At 41.3% G+C, this 21,433-nt stretch overlaps 1 protein-coding gene across 8 annotated transcripts in view; it reads left to right on the top strand.

Annotated features, from left to right (window-relative positions):
* The window catches only part of DAB1 (DAB adaptor protein 1), a 474,659-nt gene that overhangs the window by 406,650 nt on the left and 46,576 nt on the right, over window positions 1-21,433 (top strand). For all 8 annotated transcript variants that reach the window (XM_074906113.1, XM_074906114.1, XM_074906115.1 and 5 more), the window contains exon 7: window positions 2,385-2,483. In XM_074906113.1, the coding sequence (XP_074762214.1) occupies window positions 2,385-2,483 (99 nt within the window). The remainder of the gene's footprint in view (window positions 1-2,384; window positions 2,484-21,433) is intronic.

Below are 21,433 nucleotides of genomic sequence, written 5' to 3' on the forward strand. Positions count from 1 at the left end.
TCCTCACTGTGAGGAGAATGCCTTACACCTGTAATGGCAGGATTGATGGGTTACAAAATCAGGAGGCAGTGGAGTGAGAGGAAAGAGCATGAGAAGATAAAGAGGAGTCCTCAGAGATTTGGGAAAGAAGTGAAGCAGTGACAAAGGCAGATTTGAATAGACTGAAACTTAAGGAGAGTAGACAGAACCTGAAAGCACTGGTTAGGAGGGTGGACTTTCTGGAGCAGGCCAGACATCTCTCTCTTGCTTAATCTTCTAAAACCCTCAAAGAACGTGAGAGCTTGCTCTCTATAGGAAGCATCCTTTCTGTGGCCCTGGGAAATGTGGAAGAGCTGGAGTGGTTGAGAAGGAAGGGTAGATAGGTTTGTTTTTCTCGAGTGCATTGTTGGCCGTTAGCTTCCCACCTGAACTGCAGGGTTACAAGCTAGGTCTAGGAGTAAACCCTCTGCATTTTTCTTCCCCTTTTTTTTCCTTCCAGTTGTCACTCCAGCACTCAGCCAAGAGACCTGGTGGATTTCCCATTACTGGGGTTTTTTTCAGGAGGAGGAATCACTAAACAGTATCTTTTATGCTACCAACTAGCAGGGTTCCAGTCCAAAGGAACTGGGAGGAATATGTGGTTATTCATGAAGAGACAGCAAAGGATGACATGCATCTCATGGTTCAGCAATCTAAAAGCAAGATCTAGTAGATAATTTACAAATCGGTTACACACATTTTACGACAAGCAAAAACTAATCTGTTCTAAAAGGTGCACTGCTGATTTATCACATCTGCCACAATATTCCTATCTGGTTTAATTGTATACTGGATATTTCTCATCGTTTCATAGTTCCTAGAAGTAATTTGGAAGAGTTTTCACTATTCTGCTGCACAAGCCTTTTTGTCTCTCTCTCCTCCATGAATTACCATTTTCACATCTCCCAGATGCCTGATACCTGTTTGCTCAGTGGTGAGATTGATCTAAACAGTGTTGTGAGATGACTAAAACTATTGAGGGAAGGGAGCATTAGAAATTCACGTTTGTATGTAAGGCAGCGTAGCGTGAAGTTGTGGACTCTGGAAACCTAGTGTCTAACAACATGAGTTTTAAGGCCAGGCATAAAGTTTTGGGGTGACTTCTGACAAATTACTCCATTTTTTCCCTTTTAATTTTCACATCTGTGTAACGAGAACAACAGCCTCGTGAAGGTCTTAAAACATAAGTTAGTGGTCGTTAGAACATGTTGAAATTGCAGATCACCAGATAAAGGCTAAATATTTTCATTTATTTTCTAGTGCAGTTGATTAAATTTAATCTTAGTACAGTGTTATTGGTCAGGGCAGGCTCCCAAGAAGGTGGAAATAGAAGTTGTTATTATTATAATTATGCTGTGGGAGAAAAATACATGACGTGTATCAGCAAGTTCACTTACAAAGTAAAAGCCTGAATTCAGGAAGAAAACCTAACCCTCAATACCATTTTTTTACAGCAGAGGTATAGTTTGATTTTGAAAAGAATAATATTAATAATCGAGTGTGTCCAGAGAAGGGCAACAGAGCTGGGGCAGGGTCTGGAGCACAGGTCTGCTGGGGAGCGGCTGGGGGAACTGGGGGGGTTCAGTCTGGAGAAGAGGAGGCTGAGGGGAGACCTCCTGGCCCTCTGCAACTCCCTGCCAGGAGGGGGCAGAGAGGGGGGATGAGTCTTTTCAGCCAAGTAATAAGCGATTGAACAAGAGGGAATGGCCTCAAGTTGCGCCAGGGAAGGTTTAGACTGGATATTAGGAAGGTTTTCTTTGCAGAAGGGGCTGTTGGGTGTTGGAGTGGGCTGCCCAGGGCAGTGGTGGTGTTCCCATCCCTGGAGGGGTTTTCAAATCGACATAGTGCTGAGGTATCTGGTATAGTCAGGAACTGTTAGTGTTGGATTGCTGGTTGGACTGGATGATCTTCAAGGTCTTTTCCAATGTAGACAATTCTGTGATTCTGTGATTATAAAAAGCTCGATTTGCTTATTCCAGATAAGTGTTGCCGAAGAAGTAAGCTAAAGTTGTTTGTATTTTTTTCCTTTAATGTTTATTTGGGGTTTTTTCTTAAAAAAAAGAGAAAACAGTTTATAGCTGGGAAAAGTGTGCTAGAAATTATCTTCAGCTTCCATGAAAACAAATTTCATGGAGGATTAGCTAGTGCAAGGATTGGAATTGGGAGCACATTTGAAATGCTGTCTGGGTAGCATAGATGTGGTACCTTGAAAAAGGGGAGGAAGCCAGAAGTAAAAGGGGACTGTTCCTAGAAAGCTCTTAAGTTTTCGTAGGAAAGTGGTGAATTGTCCACAAGCAAATATTTGTGCTCTGCTGTGGCACCTAGAAGAGTAATGAAACCAGTCAAACTGTTCTTTATTTCAATAGGGAATTGTTGCTGCGGCTCGTTCGAAAGGAGAACATAAACAAAAAATCTTCTTAACAGTCTCCTTTGGGGGAATCAAAATCTTCGATGAAAAGACAGGGGTAAGTAAAATAATCATGTGATGGAACAAAATTGAATCTTTTCATGGATGTTTCTTTAAAAGCATTTCCTAGCTGAGTGGTAATATCTCACCAACGTAAGCACACATAAAGCATCTGAGCAGCTTGATAAAGGGTTATCACATATCAGAGCAAGCCATTAGATGACTGAGGTGTAAAGTGTAGCATGGGGACGTGGTTTATTGTAAAGCCTTGTCCTGGATACTTCTGCAGCACCACTTACTTGAGTACACAGATGCCTCTTACGGGCATAAGCACTCACATCTTTGAGTCCAGAAAGTGGCAAGAAGGGATTTGTTTTCCATCTGCCAGATAAATAATTGCTTCTTGGAAATGCCAGCCCACTGTTTGCAGAAGACTTTAGCAGTCCATGGTACAGCCTGGTGTCTGGGCTCACAGGGGTTTTCCCATCCAGCCTGGGCCCAACTGCACCCATCCTCTGGATGCTGCTTAAGACTCCTCGGCAGGTTAAGTGACTTTGGAGAGTCTAATGACAAGGGGCTAGGATTGGAGGCTAGGATTGCCTTGGGTTGGGCTCCTTGTGCCGTGGGAAGCTGAGGGGAAGAAAACAAGCTGGAGCAGGGAGGTGCGGACAACGCCAGGAGACTGAAGCTTATTTTCCCCACTGATGCCTGAGATGGAGAAAGGGCAGCAGGAGCTGGGAAGCTCCTGGAGCAGCATACAGTAACCTGGGATTGCCCTGAAGATGTCCCAGGGGAATTCTAAGAATTTCTATCAGGTCCTTAATTCCACATGGATGCAGTTGTAGTCACCATAACGCGATACACTTGTACTAACAGCAGTGATGGTCTGAGGCATGCAGTAACCATCAGAATCAGAGCTTTTGTATTGTCAGTGGTAGAAGTAGCATATCTTGTGTGGATTTGGAGGTAAAAGATACTGGGAAGTTTGAGGTTGCGGTTAGAGGATGCTAAGCAGCGACTCGTCCAGTAGCAACTAGTCGAAGAAGCTGCAGAAGTCTTCCATGCCTTATGCCTTTTTTGCCACAGCAATACCATGTTTGATTTTTTTCAATTACTCTGAAAGAAGAAAACTAAGCAAAACATTATACTACTTAGATACTTAAGCGACAACACACAAACTGTTTTAATCCTAATTAAAACAGCAGTTTAAGCTCTGCCTTGAATTTTAAAAAGCTCTTGATTTAATCTTTTGAAAGATTAACTATTTAACATGATGCTAGAAATAAAACCCTACTGATGATAGATGAAATTATCTTGCCAGTTAATTTATATTATTAGAAAATCAATGTCATTGAGCTCACTGATACATAATACAAGTAGTTAGTAATGAAAAGCTCGTTTGGAATGTGTTGTGTACAGCGTGTGTAGAGTATTCATACAAAAGCAGTGTTTAAGAGAACATTGTTGAGGTTACAGCGTCTGCTTAGAAAATAGGAAATGTCAGAATTAGGGCTGCCAGTGGAGTCGTGGTTGGGTCCTCTAATAAATAGAGATTAGAGTAGTACTTAACTATGCGATGACACACCTTTTTTTGTCCGGAGAATACCAGCTTCATTCAGTGTGCAGAACAGTGTAATACACCAAACAATATGGTAATACTTTGTTTTCGTTTTCTTCAGTGTTCAGCCTACTGCCTTGCCAAGCATTCTGCAGATTGCACTGAGGCCACACTTACTTTCCTAAGCCTAAAGCCTTTTTCTGGGAAAATTAAAAAAAAAAAAAAAAAAAAAGAAGAAGAAATAGAAAGACTAGTCCTTTTGCACTTACCTGTGAATGTTTCACAAACATTGGGCTGCTTTTCATAAAATAGAGGGAAAAGGGGATGTGTTTTAGAAACAAAGATGTGGTTTAGCCAGATTGCCTTTCCTGCAGCATCCTGTACACGCTCCTATCTGCAGCTACTGAGCTGGGGACGTAAGAACCAGCCTCCTTCATTTCATAACTTTGACACCCTATACTCTAAATCTGACATAACTATATCATTCTTATAGTAACCCTGTCAATCACTTACTGGGGCTTAGACTGAAACCTTTAAATCCACCTTCCAGATGTCTGCTGGAGTGATGGATGGGAGTATTGAGTTGTCCTTCCTGAAACAGGACTGTGACGCAGGGATGTGGGGAGCTTTCAACATCATGTACATGTTGTTTTGAAAGCAGGAGAGCTGTGCTTTCCACGCCAAGTCTTTAAAGCAGGGGTGCATGAACTCCTCTTCTGGAGGAGCCACCATCCCTCTGGTTTCTTCATCATGGGTCTCTCCATGTCCCAAAGTTTCACATTCTTGTCCCAGTCTTCTCATGGTTTCTCTCATCCAGCCTGTCTCTGCTTTGCCAACCCACAGCTGTCATTCCCATCCCTGCTGGTAGTCACATACAATCTCAACATCTGAAATACACTACTGGGTAACTGTCGACGGATACAGCCCGGGTATCAAGAATAACACCAATATGGTTTGCCAGCTTGATCCAATTTTGTTAAGTACAGAGCATCTTATATACTATTAGGGCGTGATCGCATACAGCTAAACAAGCTGTGATTGGTTCTAAGCTACTGTCCACACAATATAACTCATATTTCATTGGTACAACGCGAGAAACACAGGCAAGAAGCACAAGCCTATGGACCTCCTACTCAATGTTTCAACTTCACTCCATATCTCTAGTTAAGGAATTTGCTAAAACAATAGCTCTCTATGCAGTGGCAAGCCAGAGAGGAACATTGAACGGTAAGTTCTTTCCACAGGGACAGCTAGCAGAGAGTTACTCGTGTCGGTATCAAGGACCAGGTGGCCGTTATCTTCCAAAAACTTCTCCACAGGTAACGTCAGCAAGAGGTCATGGACAGACCCTGACAGTGTCTCTGGGCTCTCTGAACCTGCAGGAGCACTGCCGAGGCAATGTGCTTTCCACAGCACAAGAGGCAGATATTTAGGGGTGATGGATGCCCTGTGTCTCGTCCATGTGGGTTTGGCTCATTGTGGTGCAATGCTACGGCTGTTGCAATACTAAATAATACGGTCTGTGCAGTCTTGTGTCAGGGTCTCTGTGCTAAAGTCACCCCCAAAGAAAGCTGCATGACTGCTATAATGTGGAGTCTCCTATAAGGCAAAATAAGGATGATGCAGTTAGACAATGCAGGACACTGATAATCCCATTCTTGATTTAGAAGCAACAAGGAAAATCCCACAAACTGGCAAAACGTGGGATGTACAATTGCTCAGCCTGGCTCCTTTGATGGGAAGAAAGCAAAAAGGTGTTGCAAAAAGGTTATGTTTTGCTCACACAGATCTTCTGATACCCGTGTTAAACTTAAGAGTTTATAAAGTTTGGAGACTGATGTTCAAATTTGTGCAACAGGGAAACAGGTGAGTAGGGAACAGCCTGGATAATATTGCATTTGCTTTTTCCTGCCTTAATAGCCCTCCCTGTCCCCCACAATGCTTTCTCTCTTAGTTGTGTTTCTATGATTTTGGAGTTCCCAAAAGGATATTTTGGGCCACAGTGCTCATTTATTGTTTATTTGGAGAGGTTATTAACCTCTCTAGAGAGGTAATTTTTATCATTGGCAATTGCTAGCATGTCTGCCACAATGATGTGATAGAAGAGAGAAAAAATATTCTGAAAAAATGTAGCCTTCTGTATGTTTAGTATCTTGTAGGCTGCTATTGGATTTTAATTTATCACAATAAAAAATCAATTTGTAGCTCAAAACTGGCAAATTTTTTAAAATTGGCAGTGTCATAGCTGACTTCATACAGATGATTTAGGGGAATTGCTCTGTAATTCATTACAGATGAAGGGCTGTAGTTGGGTTACTACTGCAAAAGATAAGCAAGGTTTTTTCCCCTGTACTTCACAGCTCTCTTCAATATTTTCCAGACCCAGTATTCATCAAAAAATATTGATTTTAATAATGCTGTTATTCCAGCCATCAGGAATTCTGCCCTTTGAGTAAATTTATCCATGAAGGAGATGAGGTTGAAGGTGGAATATCATTTGGGAAGAATTTATCTCACCAGGAAAAATACAAGAATGATTTGCTGTGAGTTTGCACTGTAGATACGGTACAATTTCGTTCCTCTGTAGCACAGCAATAGAAATAATAGCACTCCTCTCTTCTACTTCATCATTCTATTCCATGGATTAATCTGAATAGGTGCCTCCGTACCACTTTTCAAACACTTGTCAGTGTATTTAGAGCATGATAGGAAGGGCCCTGCTTAGCAGAGTTCACCCTGCAAGCCTGTAGTTTGCATATACTGTTATACAGAATCTCTCATCTGCTGGAGGAGCCTGCTCACATGGGCAGAACTACACGAAGTGTTCTGCTGTTAAAGTCCCAACATTAACTGTATATTCTGAAGTTGTATTTAGTTTGATAAGGGTGTTCTCCTGTTGTATGCCAAAAATTGTCATTAGATATGAGCTTTGACCCTATTTTTTCTTATAAACGTGCCTTTTTCTGTCTACTGTCATATGTTGGCCATCCATCCCACCTGCCTTCTCCAGAATATGTTTGCCAAATATGTACCTCACCTGAAGGAAATACATTAACATAAAAAAATCTACCACAATTATTACTAAACCCAGACTTTTTCTACCCAGTGCCACTTCAGAGATTTCATGGCTGCATATTATATGAAAATAATTTTTGACCATTTGTTCTGTCATATTCCCCCTGCACCCTGGTGACATCTCAAGATGTCATCTTTCAAACACAGTAGGGCATAGGCTGAAATGTGTTCTTCATCGGTAGACTTTCACGAGAGTTATTCTGTATTTTCGAAAGCATGGTCTGTAGAAGGCAAAACTGGAAATAGTTGCATTATGCTGTTCAGTATTCTCATTTTCAGGGTGGAACTTAGTGGTTAATGTATTTCTTAGAAGGCAACAACAACCATAACTCTCAATATAGCAGGATATGCAGAATTTTTAAAGGACCATCATTGTTCATTAGCTATTTATGAGTATTATTTTGTTAATCACACACATCAGGCTATCTCACTGTGATAGCTTAGTAATGCTTCATTAGATGTGCATGACTAATATGGTCTCCATAAAGAGGCTGTAATTGTCTCATTGTTTATTTATGTAACAATAAATCTTTGTTTACTGTAGGTTACTTTCCCAAAAATTATTTAAAAATAATAATTAAATTCCATAAAATACTTGGGAAGGAAGCCATTTTCTTCTACATCTGTGTAATTGAGGTATGCTTTTAAACTCATGCACTTTCTAACTGCAAAATCCTGTTGACTTTAATGGAAAACCCTGACACTTAAAGAGAAATATGATGAAAACAAGAAGTTACTATTTGGCTTTAAATAAAGAATTAATTCTGTTATAGTAAAAATTTGTATCGGCTTGTGGATGTGCAAATTGCCAGAATATATGTCAGTACATATTTCCATAAGATATTGTTACAGAAGAATATTTATCTAGACTCTACGCTTGTCCAAAAAGCATGGTAGATCTATATCAGTATCTTGTTTCTTAATGAGAAATACCCCAAACAGATGGATTATAACCCAGTTTATGAAGATGATAGCCATTTCACCAATTTTTCTTATTTTTGTCCTATGCAGCATCCTAAAAGTGAGTTTCCTTTTCATGGTCTATTATATACTTTGGAGGGGTTGGCTAGTCCTTCAGAGATGTTGACCCATACCTTTATCAAAATACAAGGCTTGAGCACAACCTGTGGGATTGTAAAATTTCTAGGAATACGCTTAAGTGTGTAGTTGAGTTACAGTGTTGCAGAGAAGTATTGTGGTCTGTTGCTTATGTTTTATGAATTTAATCTGTAGCCATTTTCTTCAGGCTGTCAGTATGAAATCCAGAAAGGGAAACTGTATATAAATATATATATATATATATATATATGTCATCTTGACTCTCTATTCTCATTGTTGTTATCCGTCCCTTACTCAAACCTTTATTATCTTTGAGGAGGATTATGTGACTGTCATGCAGAGCAGGGTTTACCTGCTTGAGAAGATGTTACTCAGTGAATAATACCTCCCCTATTCCATGGGAGGGCAACCCACCTTACCTGTAGCATTTTGTACAAAAAAAATAATTTGCTTTTTCGTGCTGGCCACAGAACTCACGATTGTGCTTCTGCTTTAACTCTTAATGATGTCCAAGTAAATAACACCTGTAGTGGGTGGTTATAATCCTGCTGTCCTCAGATTCTTCTCTTCTAGTGAGGAAATGTTATGGCTGAGATGTGATCCAGCCACTGGTTTAAGTGTCTACATCTCGCCCATCTTCCTGACCTTTTAAGCTCTCTCAACTTACAATGCATAGATTTTGCAAAGTTGTTGCTAAGGCTTCTATAAAGCGTTTTTCAGGTTGTTCAGAGACTTTCTCAGGTTTGTGCTATAACCTCTGGATTTGCTTCTCTTCTCTACTTGATGTGAATGATAGTGTTAATTATGCTGATAGATTGCTAACAGGACAGCTAAACTTGGCTGAAAGAAAATTTTAGCAAGATTAAAATTCTAACTGTTGGCAGGAGACGTCTCATTTAAAATGTACCAAAGGTACTTCTTGACTTTACTGGAAATCTGTTGGTTCTGGCATCTTTGACCAGAAATCGAGGTACGATTATGGATCTGTAGTTATTCCTTGAAGCACATGTGCTGGAGCAGATGAAATGTCAAACTGTCAAGTCTCTATCACTGAGCATCTCTAAGTATTTAAAAATAGAAATAAAAGAAGAAATTCATTTTATCTGCTCTCTACGCGCTCTGCAGCGAGCAGGGGAGTTGTTGTGATTAGTTCATTGAATTTTTCTGTTTGCGAGTGCATGGTATTGGCCAGGAGATTGTTAATGGTCCCTGCCTGGGGGTCCTTCCAGCTTCAGGCCAGAAGCTCCCAGAGGTGGCTTTTGTCCTCTTCCATTTCTTTGGAACTGATCTTTGCAGAGTTCCTGCTGGCTTCTTTGTGGCTGATCTCAGGTTTGTTAGCATTGTTAACTTATCGGCTGATTTTGAATACAATCCTTCCACTTGGCCTCCATGACTCTTATCTCTGGATTTTACCCTTGTGTCTCTTATTTCTCTTTCTCTCTCCTTCAGTTTTCATCTGGGATTTCCCGGGTGCTCTCTGTCCTTGATCCCTTTTTCTTCCTGATATGCTTTTTATCAGTTACTTCATTTGCAGATATAAATTTGGTTATTGTGTCAAACCATATGATGTCAGCTCCGTCTCCTTCTGTTAAATCTTGACCTGTCTCTCCAGCCCTCTCCTTACACTTTTAGCCAACAGTTCAAGCTTAACGTGGCTAAACCAGGCCTTTTAATCCTGACTCCCAAAGGTCCTTCTCTGACCTCCTTTTTGGAGTGCTGAGGAAAATATCAGCAGCATCCTCTGATTCAGCCCTGTAATTTCAGCAGCCTTTTTGATTCAGTATTGGTTTTGATTGTCACACCCAGGGTAACTCCCGATCTTGCAGATTCTTCCTCACTGCTCTGAAACACAGCATTTATCGTCATGCTTACAGTTAAAACCCAGTCCTGCCTCTCTTCATCTTGTGTCTCAATTGTTATCCTTTTCTTTGTCCTTGACAAATGTGACTTTTATTTTTTAAATCCATCGAGACTGCCAAGATTGCTGTCTCAGCTTATTCTTTTGATCATGTCACACTTTTCTTTGCATTCCTATGCTGAATCTGCCTTCTCTATTTTATCAGCCCAGTGCCTGACTGTTTTTTTCCCAGGCTCTTCATGTCTGCCTTTACTCTTCATCCACTTTCAAGGAGTCATTCCACAGCAGCAACTTTCATCATTCACTTACTCATTTTTCAAATAAACGACTCCGAGCTTCATCCCATCCTACCCGTCATACTTTGGAGGAATTCTTTGTGCATATTCATGCAGCACCCTCTTATTTTTTCTTCAAATCCTTCCTTAAAACACTCCCATGCTAGGAACTTGTTAAATTCAGTGCTGCTAAGAGTGCTGGTAGCCTTTGATCACAGCCTGTTGTGCAGAGCTGTGCTGCCTCACCCTCTTGTCATTTGCCTGGGACGAGGACAGCCTATCTAGTGGCTTGGAGATCCAGCCCATAAAATGGTTCTTCTGGCTGTCTGTCATTTCTGTTGTGACCTTGCAGAGGTGTGGCTTGGGCAACGGTTGCACAGGTCAAATCAACCATGCCTTCTACCCTGTCAGCCTGACATTTCAGGGGTAAACTACCCGCAGTGTACTCCCCTAGGAGGAGGAGGCAAAGGAGCGATGGAGGGCATCTGCCAGGGCAGCGAGTGAAGGTTTATGAGGAGGAGCTACTGCAGTTGTGCATCACAGAGATATCACAGAATCGTCTAGGTTGGAAAAGACCTTGAAGATCATCCAGTCCAACCATTAACCTAACACTGACAGTTCCCAACTACACCAGATCCCTAAGCACTATGTCGACCTGACTCTTAAACCCCTCCAGGGATGGGGACTCCACCACCTCCCTGGGCAGCCCATTCCAATGCCCAACAACCCCTTCTGGAAATAAATGCTTCTTAATATCTAGTCTAAACCTTCCCTGGTTTAATTTGAGGCCATTACCTCTTGTTTTATTGCTTACTACTTGGTTAAGGAGGCTCATCCCCAGCTCTCCGCAACCTCCTTTCAGGTAGCTGTAGAGGGGTACCCCAAGGAGCATTCGGCCCTTAGCTTTCAAAGGTTGTAATTAAAGTATAAACTCTTCAGGATTCCCTTTTAAATCAAGCTTTTTATCAGAATTATCTGTTTATAGGAACTTCTTGTAAGAAATGTTGAGACTTGGACCATACTGAGGAATTCTAAAAGCTGCAGTGATAAAAATATTATGTAACAACAATAGAGGGCATGCTGAAAAACAGCAAAGTCAAATCTTGCCATGTACATTTGAAAACAGTGACATCTGGGGCCTTTCTTACGTGTTACAGGAATTGTATGCATTGTCCACAGCTTCTGCCTGCCAGAGATCCCTCTGGCCAACTGGGAGTTTTGCTCTGTTGATTGACAGTTTCCCATCTTTCTACTTGTAAATATGAATAGTAAGACATGGCATTTACTGTTCTACATGCAATAAATATATCTAATTAGAATATGGCAGAGTAGGGGACTTAAAAACCCTGCGTATTACTTATTATTATAAGGTATTTATAGTCTTCTGATACTTCAAAAGGGAAAGAATAACACATTTCATAAATAGCATTTGACAGTGAGCAAAATGTAAATGTCAGAAGAACTTACTTCCATAATTACATCCCTTATTGACTATTGTAATTCATTTCTTATTGGCCTTCCAAACTGTGCCCTAGACAGTTTGGATGGTTCAGAGTGCTCCACAGGGAGTTTTAATAGCCACAAGCTCTTAGAGATACATTTTCTAGATGCCCACTTTGCTGTATGAAGATTGTAAAAAACCCTTATGTATTATGATGGTTGTGTCACTTGTGAAAAAAAGAATCCAAAATGCAAAACTTGGGTGTGATTTTGCACGTTGTGAAGTCTGAGGGTTTGGGAATCTAGAGCTTTGGTTTGAACCTTATGTCTTTCCCCCTAACATTTGGCATACAGAGGAAGGCAAAGGCATCTCTCTCCTTCCCCTCATCTGGAAATGCTCTGAGCTACAGCTGAGGTCAGCCTTCTTGGAGGGAGTATCCGCCGCAATTGCCTTGCGATGTTTCTGACACTAATTGGCATGAAGATAAAATAAAGCTATTCCAGACGTTTTATCCAAAACTGAAATAATTTGTGACACTTGTAGTTATATTTTTCAGTGTGAAAAGGCTAAAAAAGTTGATTGCTTTCAAAAAGGCAGAAAATTAGATTTTATTACTTTAGTGATGGTCTCATTTGGCTGTATGTAGCGTCCTGTTGTTTAATCCAAGCACCCCAGGATGGATTTAAGAAAGGGAGGTACTGCTAAATGCAGTCTGTGTCATGGTATGGGGGATCTCACTACATTGGCATATTCCCAATTGCCATTTGGCCTCCCTTGCATGTGGGGGTGGGTATCTGTCTATAGAACTGAGATAGTAAAAATTACAATGTAAACGCTTCCAATTTTGTGTAGTTTTAACATTTGGTACGCTTAAACAGAATTTGGGGTGAATTTTACTAAAAAGTTGAAAGCTTTTGGTTATTAAAAACTTTGTTATAGATCCTGTTATAAGTGGAGCTGCACTGCAGCCTTCCGGGGAGGTATTGTCCCATGATAGAAAACTCAGAGTATAGAGTTATTATACTGGGCTTTTTCACCTATAATCACTACCCTTTTGTGATTCAGATAAATAAATTAGGATGTGAAAGCCACATTGTAGTCCCGCTGACTCCAGCTGTGATTTTGCCTTTATAGAAGAACACCCAAAATGAAGTTGCTTGGGGCAGGGGTGTTGTTTGCAGCTACTGATATTTTTAAGCCTGGTAATACATTAACTTGAAAAATGAAGGAAAGAACACTAGGAAAAAAAAAAAAATCGGGCCTATTTTCAGCACACGCAGAAGTATAATGGTTGGTTTTCAAACTGCTCGGGAAAGGGTTTAGCAAGAGAAATGCTGACATAATAATAGTGCAGGAGGCTGAGATGCACTGAAACCTCCCCGGAGAGCGGTGGGGGACCTTCAGCAGGTGCCATAACAGAAAGTTACATCCCCCTTTGAAATCTGCTGTTCCTTCCTCTTGGAGATGGCTGGGAAGCGTTGTGCCCCAGGTGTGCTGGTGATTTTCCTTCCTATTCAGTGCATTTTATCTGGGAGGCTGCTCTGCAATTTTCTTTTTGCCCTGGTAATAGCAATACTGCCGACAGTACTTCTGAATTTCTGTGCTAACTTGTAGGCTGTTTAACCTCTCCTATTGCTGGGGTCAAATGCAAGGGAGACAGATGACTTTCCCTGTCATTGTAATGGGAGAGGGAAACTACAGTAAGGTTTACTTTTAAAGTTACCTGGAGTTTGTGAGATTATAGTAATAGATCTCTATTAGCAATAAAATCAGCGGATGATGTTCTGCCCTCAGGAACATGTTTGTGTTTACAGGGAGGTCGGCAAAAGCTTTCTTCAATCTGATAGTCCAGGGGGATGAATAAATCCTTGGCTTCCACTTAGTTTATGTAATAAGTGGCCCTCTGGAAGGAGAATAGGAGGAAAGACAGTGGGTACCACTGAATGCTCTTACTTACCAACAGTTACCAGACACAAATACCTGCTTTTATCCGAGTCTTTCAGTTGAATAAGTAATAAATTTCACATACCAGTAGATCTTTGCATAATATATAAGTAACTGTTCATAAAAGTTGTCTTCCTAAATGAGATAACTGTGCTCATAACCTTTCTGGTTTATGCACTGTATGCTCAGCATGCAGGCAACCATGTGTCTCAGAGCCTAAGGGCTGGAACAGCATCTTTCACACTACCCAGCACCTGGTGGTAATTGTGGAATTACAGCAGTGCCTAACGTGTCCCTAAATTGTAGCACTCCTCTAGAAAAAGCAGCATTTAATGGACTCTACCTATCTCTACTATTTTTAATCCTTTGTGGTTCCCATCCTGATTCTGCATCATTGTACTCCCAGCAAAGTAAGCAGCAACATTCGTGGCAGCTTTAAAGGGAGTGTTGTAAAATAGGTGAGACAGAGCACTAGTTAATTTGAGTGCCTTGACATTTAAAGCAAATGAGAAGTCTGGGTATCTGAAAATATTGCATATGGCTCCTAGTCCCTGCTCTGCATAGCTCCAAGTATTTTTTTTTCTTTTTAGGTAATGAAAATATGGATGTAAATCCAATTTTTTTTTGGTTGTGTCCTTGCTTTTAAAAAGGCTGAGTTGGTTTTTAGAAGGTTCTATAGCCTTCTGGGATCTTTAATTAGCCAAATGCTCTCCTGTGAACGATACAAGAATTTGGAAGTATTTTAAAGTGTAAAGCATGTGAGAGTGTAACCTATGCGTCCATAAGGCTTGGTGCTGAGCAGTGCTGAGAGTGAAGTCGTGAGGAAGTTGAGTTCTGATAAGGAGAAATAGAAGACGTGCTGTGCGCAGAGTTGTAAAGGGTGGGGGAGAAAAAGAAGTGGTAGAAAACAACCCAGCATCCATGCGTCAAGGCTACAAAAGGCTCTGCTACGTGCAGTTAAGTAAAAGGTAAGGGCAGCACTGCCTGACAACTTTTCGGAAGTCAGATCCTGTGTGACGCCCACTGCCGGGACAGCAAAGCAAGGCAGGGAGAGAGAAAAGCAAATGCAGTTGAGCCATGCTCTCTGCTGGGCCATGTCTGTGTGCAGACTGTTGAATTAAAGTTTGCTTTTGGAGTTTTCAGTTAGCGGGAGAAGACTAAAACGGAATGTTTCAGCCTGCTTTATATGAAAAGGAGCAGGGAAGAAACAATTCTGGGTATTAAAATGTGCAAATGGAAGCTTTAGGGCTTCCTTTTGGAAGGTGCCAGGACAGAACTTACAAATACTCTCCATTGCCAGAGTTGAAGTGTAGAACTGTTGTAACACAAAGAGCCAAGCACCTACTAAGTGCAACTCCAGAAATTTCTACCTGGGATAATATTGGAGGGGGGGGGGGGGGGACACACACACGCAAAATCCAAGCCAAAAATTACCTGCACGCTCATTATTCTTTTTTGGAGTCTCTTTGAGGTTTGCCCTTTACATTTTATTTTATTCTTATCTTAGGACTCAAGTACTGCACACACTCGTTGTGTTGCTACAGACACTTTATATCCTAGATTAAGTGTCTGTTGTGGGACCTGAACAAATGAAGGAGTGGCACATTTATGGGATTATCTGAAGTTAGTTTATACATGCAACTGTAACTCAAAGGAAAAGCTTTCCACTCTTTTTTCTGCAGGAAGACTGAAAATAAAATGGCATAGTCTTTATGACCAGGATAGGTAGTTAATGATACTGTTTCTGAATTGTGAAACTAATTGCTCCAGAGTCATGTTTTCCTAACCTGCACGTACCACTGAGTCCATCAGCAGCCTGCAGGTACCTTCAGCTGAGGCGTTGTGATAAAGCTGTGATTGTTACACCTCCAGTGACAGAATAATCTGAGACCTTACAATACTATTAGAGATTGTTCCTTAGCCTTTTCAAAAAGCCTACCAGAGCCTCACAGGCCAGTTCTGCATTGGGAAGAATATCCAGCAGCTCAGACATCTCTGCTGGGAACCAAGAAGGTTTCTTATGATAATTTCAACAAAAGTACTACTAGTAGAGAAGGGTGCCCCCGAGCTGAAAAGCTTAAATGTTTGTGATATGGAAAGGTAAACTCAAGTGTTTTTCACAAGCAAAATTATGTCTGTGGTAGGGACATTTCAGGATTTCTCCCTATAGATGGTATTGTATATGTTGGCAACTAGAAAATGAAGCCATTCGAAATGAAGAGTTGAGCTGAGTGGATTTGGTCCACTGTACCACTTGAAACCAATATATTGTGGAACACGGGATTTCTTGCTTGTATGCTTTGGTTTATTTTTGATTATGAAAACACTTTTGTATTTGAAAGCTATAAAAACATTGGGTTCTGTGAACTTCTCAACTTCTTTGCTCTCTTTTTCAATTCTCTCATGAACTGGTTATACACAGTTTGTGAATTTATAGAGTCCTTTTCTATTCTTATTCTTTTCTGTACATGTCCTTTCTCTCAACCCCCTTTAAAGTCTTATTAAATTGGTGTGAGTATCTGGGACAGAGACAGATAAATATAAAATAAATCCCTCTTGTCCATTTTCCCCTTTTCCAGAGAAGTTTGTAACATTATGGAAGTAGATTTATGGTTAAAGAAAGTTGCTGTTTGATGACTATCCAGTGCAACTTAAATTTTTGTATTGCTGGTATGAGTGGGATTTTTGTGATCTTTGCAAGCTTTCCTTTATAGGGTTTGCATGACAAATCAAGAGAGTCAAGAGACTGGTTTTCACTGATGAGTTTTTCAAATCTCAGGCTGCAAGAAGAGGGTGGGTCATAATGCTTGCTGAATCTGAAGCATCCGAGATGGTTAAAGTGAAAAAATTGCCTCCAAAGCTTGTAGGAGTTGTATGAAGGAATTTCTTGTGCTGTTTATGTAAATAAAAAGTATCTCAGGAGGTGAGGAATATTGGTGTAAAGGAACAAAAGACCCTTGTAAAAGTAAAGGCTTCTCAATGGACATTCACAGGTCATAAATATGAGCATAGTGCAAATATGGAGGGGTTCAGTGATACTGTAACGAACTGTCTCGTTATGTACTCCTGAAATTCAAGATTTAATCAATATGAGTCTTACAAGCTTAAGAGTGCATCAGGAAAAAATACAAGGTATGGTCAGAGGTGCTACACTTAGGTGTATGCAAGCATATTTATGGCTATTTTGATCTACTGACCCTTTTGCAGAAGGTGATGAGGTGGGGGCTAAGGGGGAATACTTGGACAGATGCGTTACAGCCCTGGAAACCCAGCAGTGGCCACTGGGCAGCTGCCATCCCGAAGAATAAAATAATACCCTTATAGGCACGTATTGTGACTTGTACATGGAAGTAGTGAAATGGCAAGGTAAAGCAATGTGTTGTAGTCTATAGGTGATCCCATACAGTTGCATTGTGGGGCCATATTGCATTACTGAACTGATTAATGAGGCCACTGACTGTGGTATCAAGGATCAGGTTTGCTGATTCTTGGTATTGCTGTGCAAATCCTTCTTTGTTTGAACCATCTTGATAAAACGATGATAGTCTCTGGTGCAGAAACAATAAGAAAATAGTATGAGACTCAGGGGAGGTCCAGCATCACGGCTTTAATGTGGCACATTTGTTTTTCCAAAGCTCTTTGAAAATGTTTCTTGCCCTTTCGGATTTTCTTTGTCATGGAACACTATTTGCAAGTATATATTTAAAATATAACTAGGGATTAATAGTCATTGGACAAGGGTTTTAGATTTAGCTAGCTACTTTAACTCCTGGTGCAATAAAAATTTGAAAAGCCTTTGAAGTGAAGATAGGAAAGTGGCCATGTGTGCATTCCAGTTTTGTTTTGTTCCTTTCCAAATTCATATATCTAGCAAATGGATCTTCTGCATGAGCAACTTAGCATTTGCTTCCTAAGACAATGAACAATAACTAACTTCATATCTGGTCTTTGTCAGACGTTATTAAAAATTATGAGAGCCAGGCAGAAGTTTATTACCTTAGTGATGTTTTTTTTCACAAATTAGGTTCTGGAACATCCAGCTAGCTCGATATCGTAGATCTCATTCATCACAATTAGGCTGCTGCGCTGGCAAAGTTAAGTCCTGCTAACTTAATTGACACCCGGTGTGTGCTGGTGATCTCGGGTAAGGACAACTCCAGGCCAATCGAGAGCACCGCTGCATGTGCCTGTCACAGGAGGCACAAACAAGGACACTCGAGTTTGCTCTCTTAAGGATTTGCTGCTCTTGCTCCTCAGGTAAGATACAGGCAGGGTACTTTTTTCATCAAGCAGAGGAAATGGTGAGGATTAATTCAGATTTTCGCTGAGGCTGAAGTACCCTTTTAAGCTATCATCCTGAGTTAACCAAACAGTCTCCTACCTGGGGTACTTTTGCTAAGTGCTCGCCTTTGTATAGGATGAAGTGGAGTGTACAGATTGAGCTTAGTCTAGCACTTCACTTGACGACGTGCTTATCCTTACACATACGATTATGCTCACTGACTTTCGTCCTTCCTGACTCAGCTGCACGTTGCAGTGTAAGCTTGAGAAGTCACACAATCTGTTTTTTGTTTCAGTCTCCTTGGTTGCAGGAAGAGAATGGCTCTTAAGAGTTGTTGTTGTGGTTTTTTAATAATAATAATAATAACAATAACAACAACAACAATAATAATAATAATAGGAGGTTAAATTTACACATCTCTTAAGTGCTTTGCTGTGTCACAGCCAGACTGCTGACCCCCTGGAGGGACTGAATCTGTGATAACTGGGGCTAAATCTGTCTTGATTCTTTTCTTTATCAGCACCATATTTTATGTGCTCCTTTGTGTTACATAGACCAAGCTTTGTTCTGCATATAATCTGAAAGCGTGCTTTTTGTGCCAAGTGTTTTTATTGCAAAGCTAGTGCACTGGAGTGCCTTTTAGAAGTTGGCACTTGGAAAAGCCTTTCTTTAGGTTATTGTTTGTAAAATCAGTGTCTGTGGAAGAAGCACTGAGGTTAGACTGATTTTTACTTCTCATTGTCAAGACATGCTTAATGATTGCCATCTGAAGAGTCCCTTCAGGCTTGGAGGACACTCCGGAGGTTACATTTTCCTTTTCCACTCCTGTTCTTGGTGGGCTTTTTGGATGGAAAGTCCAAACTTCTTGAGTGGCTTTGGGTCAGAAAGATTCAGGACTGGACCATTCCTTTTGGCTGTGTAGTGCATGGCAGGTGTTCAGTCTTCTTCAGCGGGAGGGTTCAGTTCTCACTCCATGGTGGTTGTATGTTCAGTTTATACTCTCTTACGATCAAAACTGATCATCTTGACTGGTCCCTGGAAATGCCTCCAAATACTGAAATCTTCATAACCACAAGAAGTTTCTAGTGGATTTTGCTTTTCAGGTATTCACATGTGACATTTGTTTTTGAAAGCTGAGTTGAAATGGTACTTTGTTCACAGACTGCTTCCTGTGCCAGTAGGAATTCAGTATTTTGCTAATTTGCCAAGTTTAAACTGTGCTGCTCTCTTCCTTTTCTAGATCAAACTAGATGAAATTTTCAGCGTCTTGTAGTAAATGTTTATATAACGGATTCTTGGTCTATCCAGTGTTTACCCACACCAACAACTACCGCATTTAATCCAGATTACTGTGATCTGCCATACTTTTGTTTATTCTGCTGTGCTCTCCCCATGGCCATGTAACTGGGGTACTCATCACGGTAGGAAAGGACTGACAGATTCAAAAATATGTTTCCTATTTGCCTTTGTTTAGACACGTAGTTTCTAAAGCTGTTTGTCTTGTGAGCACTATTTTTCCTCTTTGCCTCAGACACCCCCTTTTGTATTATACGAACTGCTCCCCTCTTGCCTTTCTGACCAATAGGAGCAAAATGCAAACTTTTTTTTGTATTGTTGTGGTTTAACCTCAGCCGGCGACTAAGCCCCTCACAGCCATTTGTTCACTCCCCTGCTGTGGGATGGGAGAGAGAATCAGAAGAGCAAAAGCAAGACTCATGAGTCAAGATAAAGACAGTTGAATAGGTAAAGCAGAAGCCATGTACACAAGCAAAGCAAAACAAGGATTTCACTCACCACTTCCCATTGGCAGGCAGGTGTTCAGCCATCCCTAGGAAATCCAGGCTCCATCACATGAAACGGTGCCTTGAGAAGACAAATGCCATCACTCTGAATGTCCCCTACTTCCTCCTGCTATATGGTGAGCCATATGATCTGGGATATCCCTTGGGTCAGCTGGGGTCAGCTGTCCTGGCTGTGTCCTCTCCCAACTTCTTGTGCCGCCCCCCAGCCTACTTGCTGGTGGGGTGGGGTGAGAAGCAGAAAAGGCCTTGATGCTGTGTAAGCACTGCTCAGCAATAACTAAAACATCCCTGAATTATCAACGCTTTCCAGCACAAATCCAAAACCTAGTCCCAGACTAGATGCTATGACGAAAATTAACTCTATCCCAGCCAAAAGCAGCACATGTATTCATCTTTGGAAAATGGATAAAAATAATAGAAAGAAAAAGGGTAAGGAAAAGCATCTGCCCAGTGGAGGCAGAGACTGCAGCAGTAACACCATGATTTGCAGCTGCCTGTCACTAATTGAGAGATCAACAGCAGTGATAAATTCACAAGGTGCGTTGCAAAGCCTTATCAGGTTGGATTTAGCTGCCTCTGACAGCAACCTGCAAGTTCCGTCTCTTCATTTGCACTTTAACAGCACCCACAATGCCAGTGAAATGTTTTTACACTGCACCAAGTGCTCAGGAACCACCAGGGAGGCAGGTAAAGGCAGTGGGTGGATGTACTGACAGCGCTGGGGGAGCACTTGGCTTTCCCAGTGTTTGAGCTCTGTCACCATCCCTGCTTTCAGTCGCCCTGTGCTGTGTCCAGTAGTAATGTGCAGGGAGTTTGGAGTTCTCGGTAACTTTAGCTCTGAACCACACCAGGCTGTCTCCTCTTTGCTGTTTCTCATTAAGCTGACAGTTTTTGCAGTGGTTAGGGAAGGCTTTTGTTGCATTTCCCCCATCTGTTCGTCCCCTGTGTATCTCAGTAGGCTGATGCCTCCCATCTGTGACCCAAATACTAAGTTCCGGAAAACAACACGGGAAAGTTTGTGGTGCAAATATGATTTACTGATTCAGTAAACTCAGGAGGCTGAGGGGAGACCTCATTGCCCTCTACAACTACCTGAACGGAAGCTGCAGAGAGCTGGGGATGAATCTCTTGAACCAAGGAACAAACGCCAGGACAAGAGGGAATGGCCTCAATTTGTGCCAGGACAGGGTCAGGCTGGCTCTGAGGAAGGATTTCTGTGCAGAAGGGGTTGTTAGGTGTTGGAATGGGCTGCCCAGGGCAGGGGGGGGAGTCCCCATCCCTGGAGGGGTTGAAGAGTTGGGTTGACATAGTGCTTAAGCATATGATATAGTTGAGAACTGTCAATGTCAGGTTAATAGTTGGACTAGATGATCTTCAAGGTCTTTTCCAACCTTGATGATTCTGTGTTTTTCCATTTCGCTGACATTTGAGATCATTGACTTTTCCCTAAAATTGTCTATACGCAGTCACATTGAAACACACTTGTCTCTAGGGGGAAAGGAAGTTGAAAGGTTCAAAACTGCTTAACCAGGTACCTGTGCATCATTAATGGGTACCAGGGAAAACTCCATGCCAGCAAGAGTTTTTTGGTGGGTTGAGTGGGTGTTATTTAGCTGTCCACATACAGGGGACTGTTCTCCAACCTTGCCTGAAATTTAGACAGGTCTGGGATTTGAATCTGCAGCTATAGAGAATTGAGGTGTTTCACTACTAC

Source organism: Athene noctua, chromosome 5 (assembly GCF_965140245.1).
Source record: "Athene noctua chromosome 5, bAthNoc1.hap1.1, whole genome shotgun sequence".
NCBI classification, from domain to species: domain Eukaryota; kingdom Metazoa; phylum Chordata; class Aves; order Strigiformes; family Strigidae; genus Athene; species Athene noctua.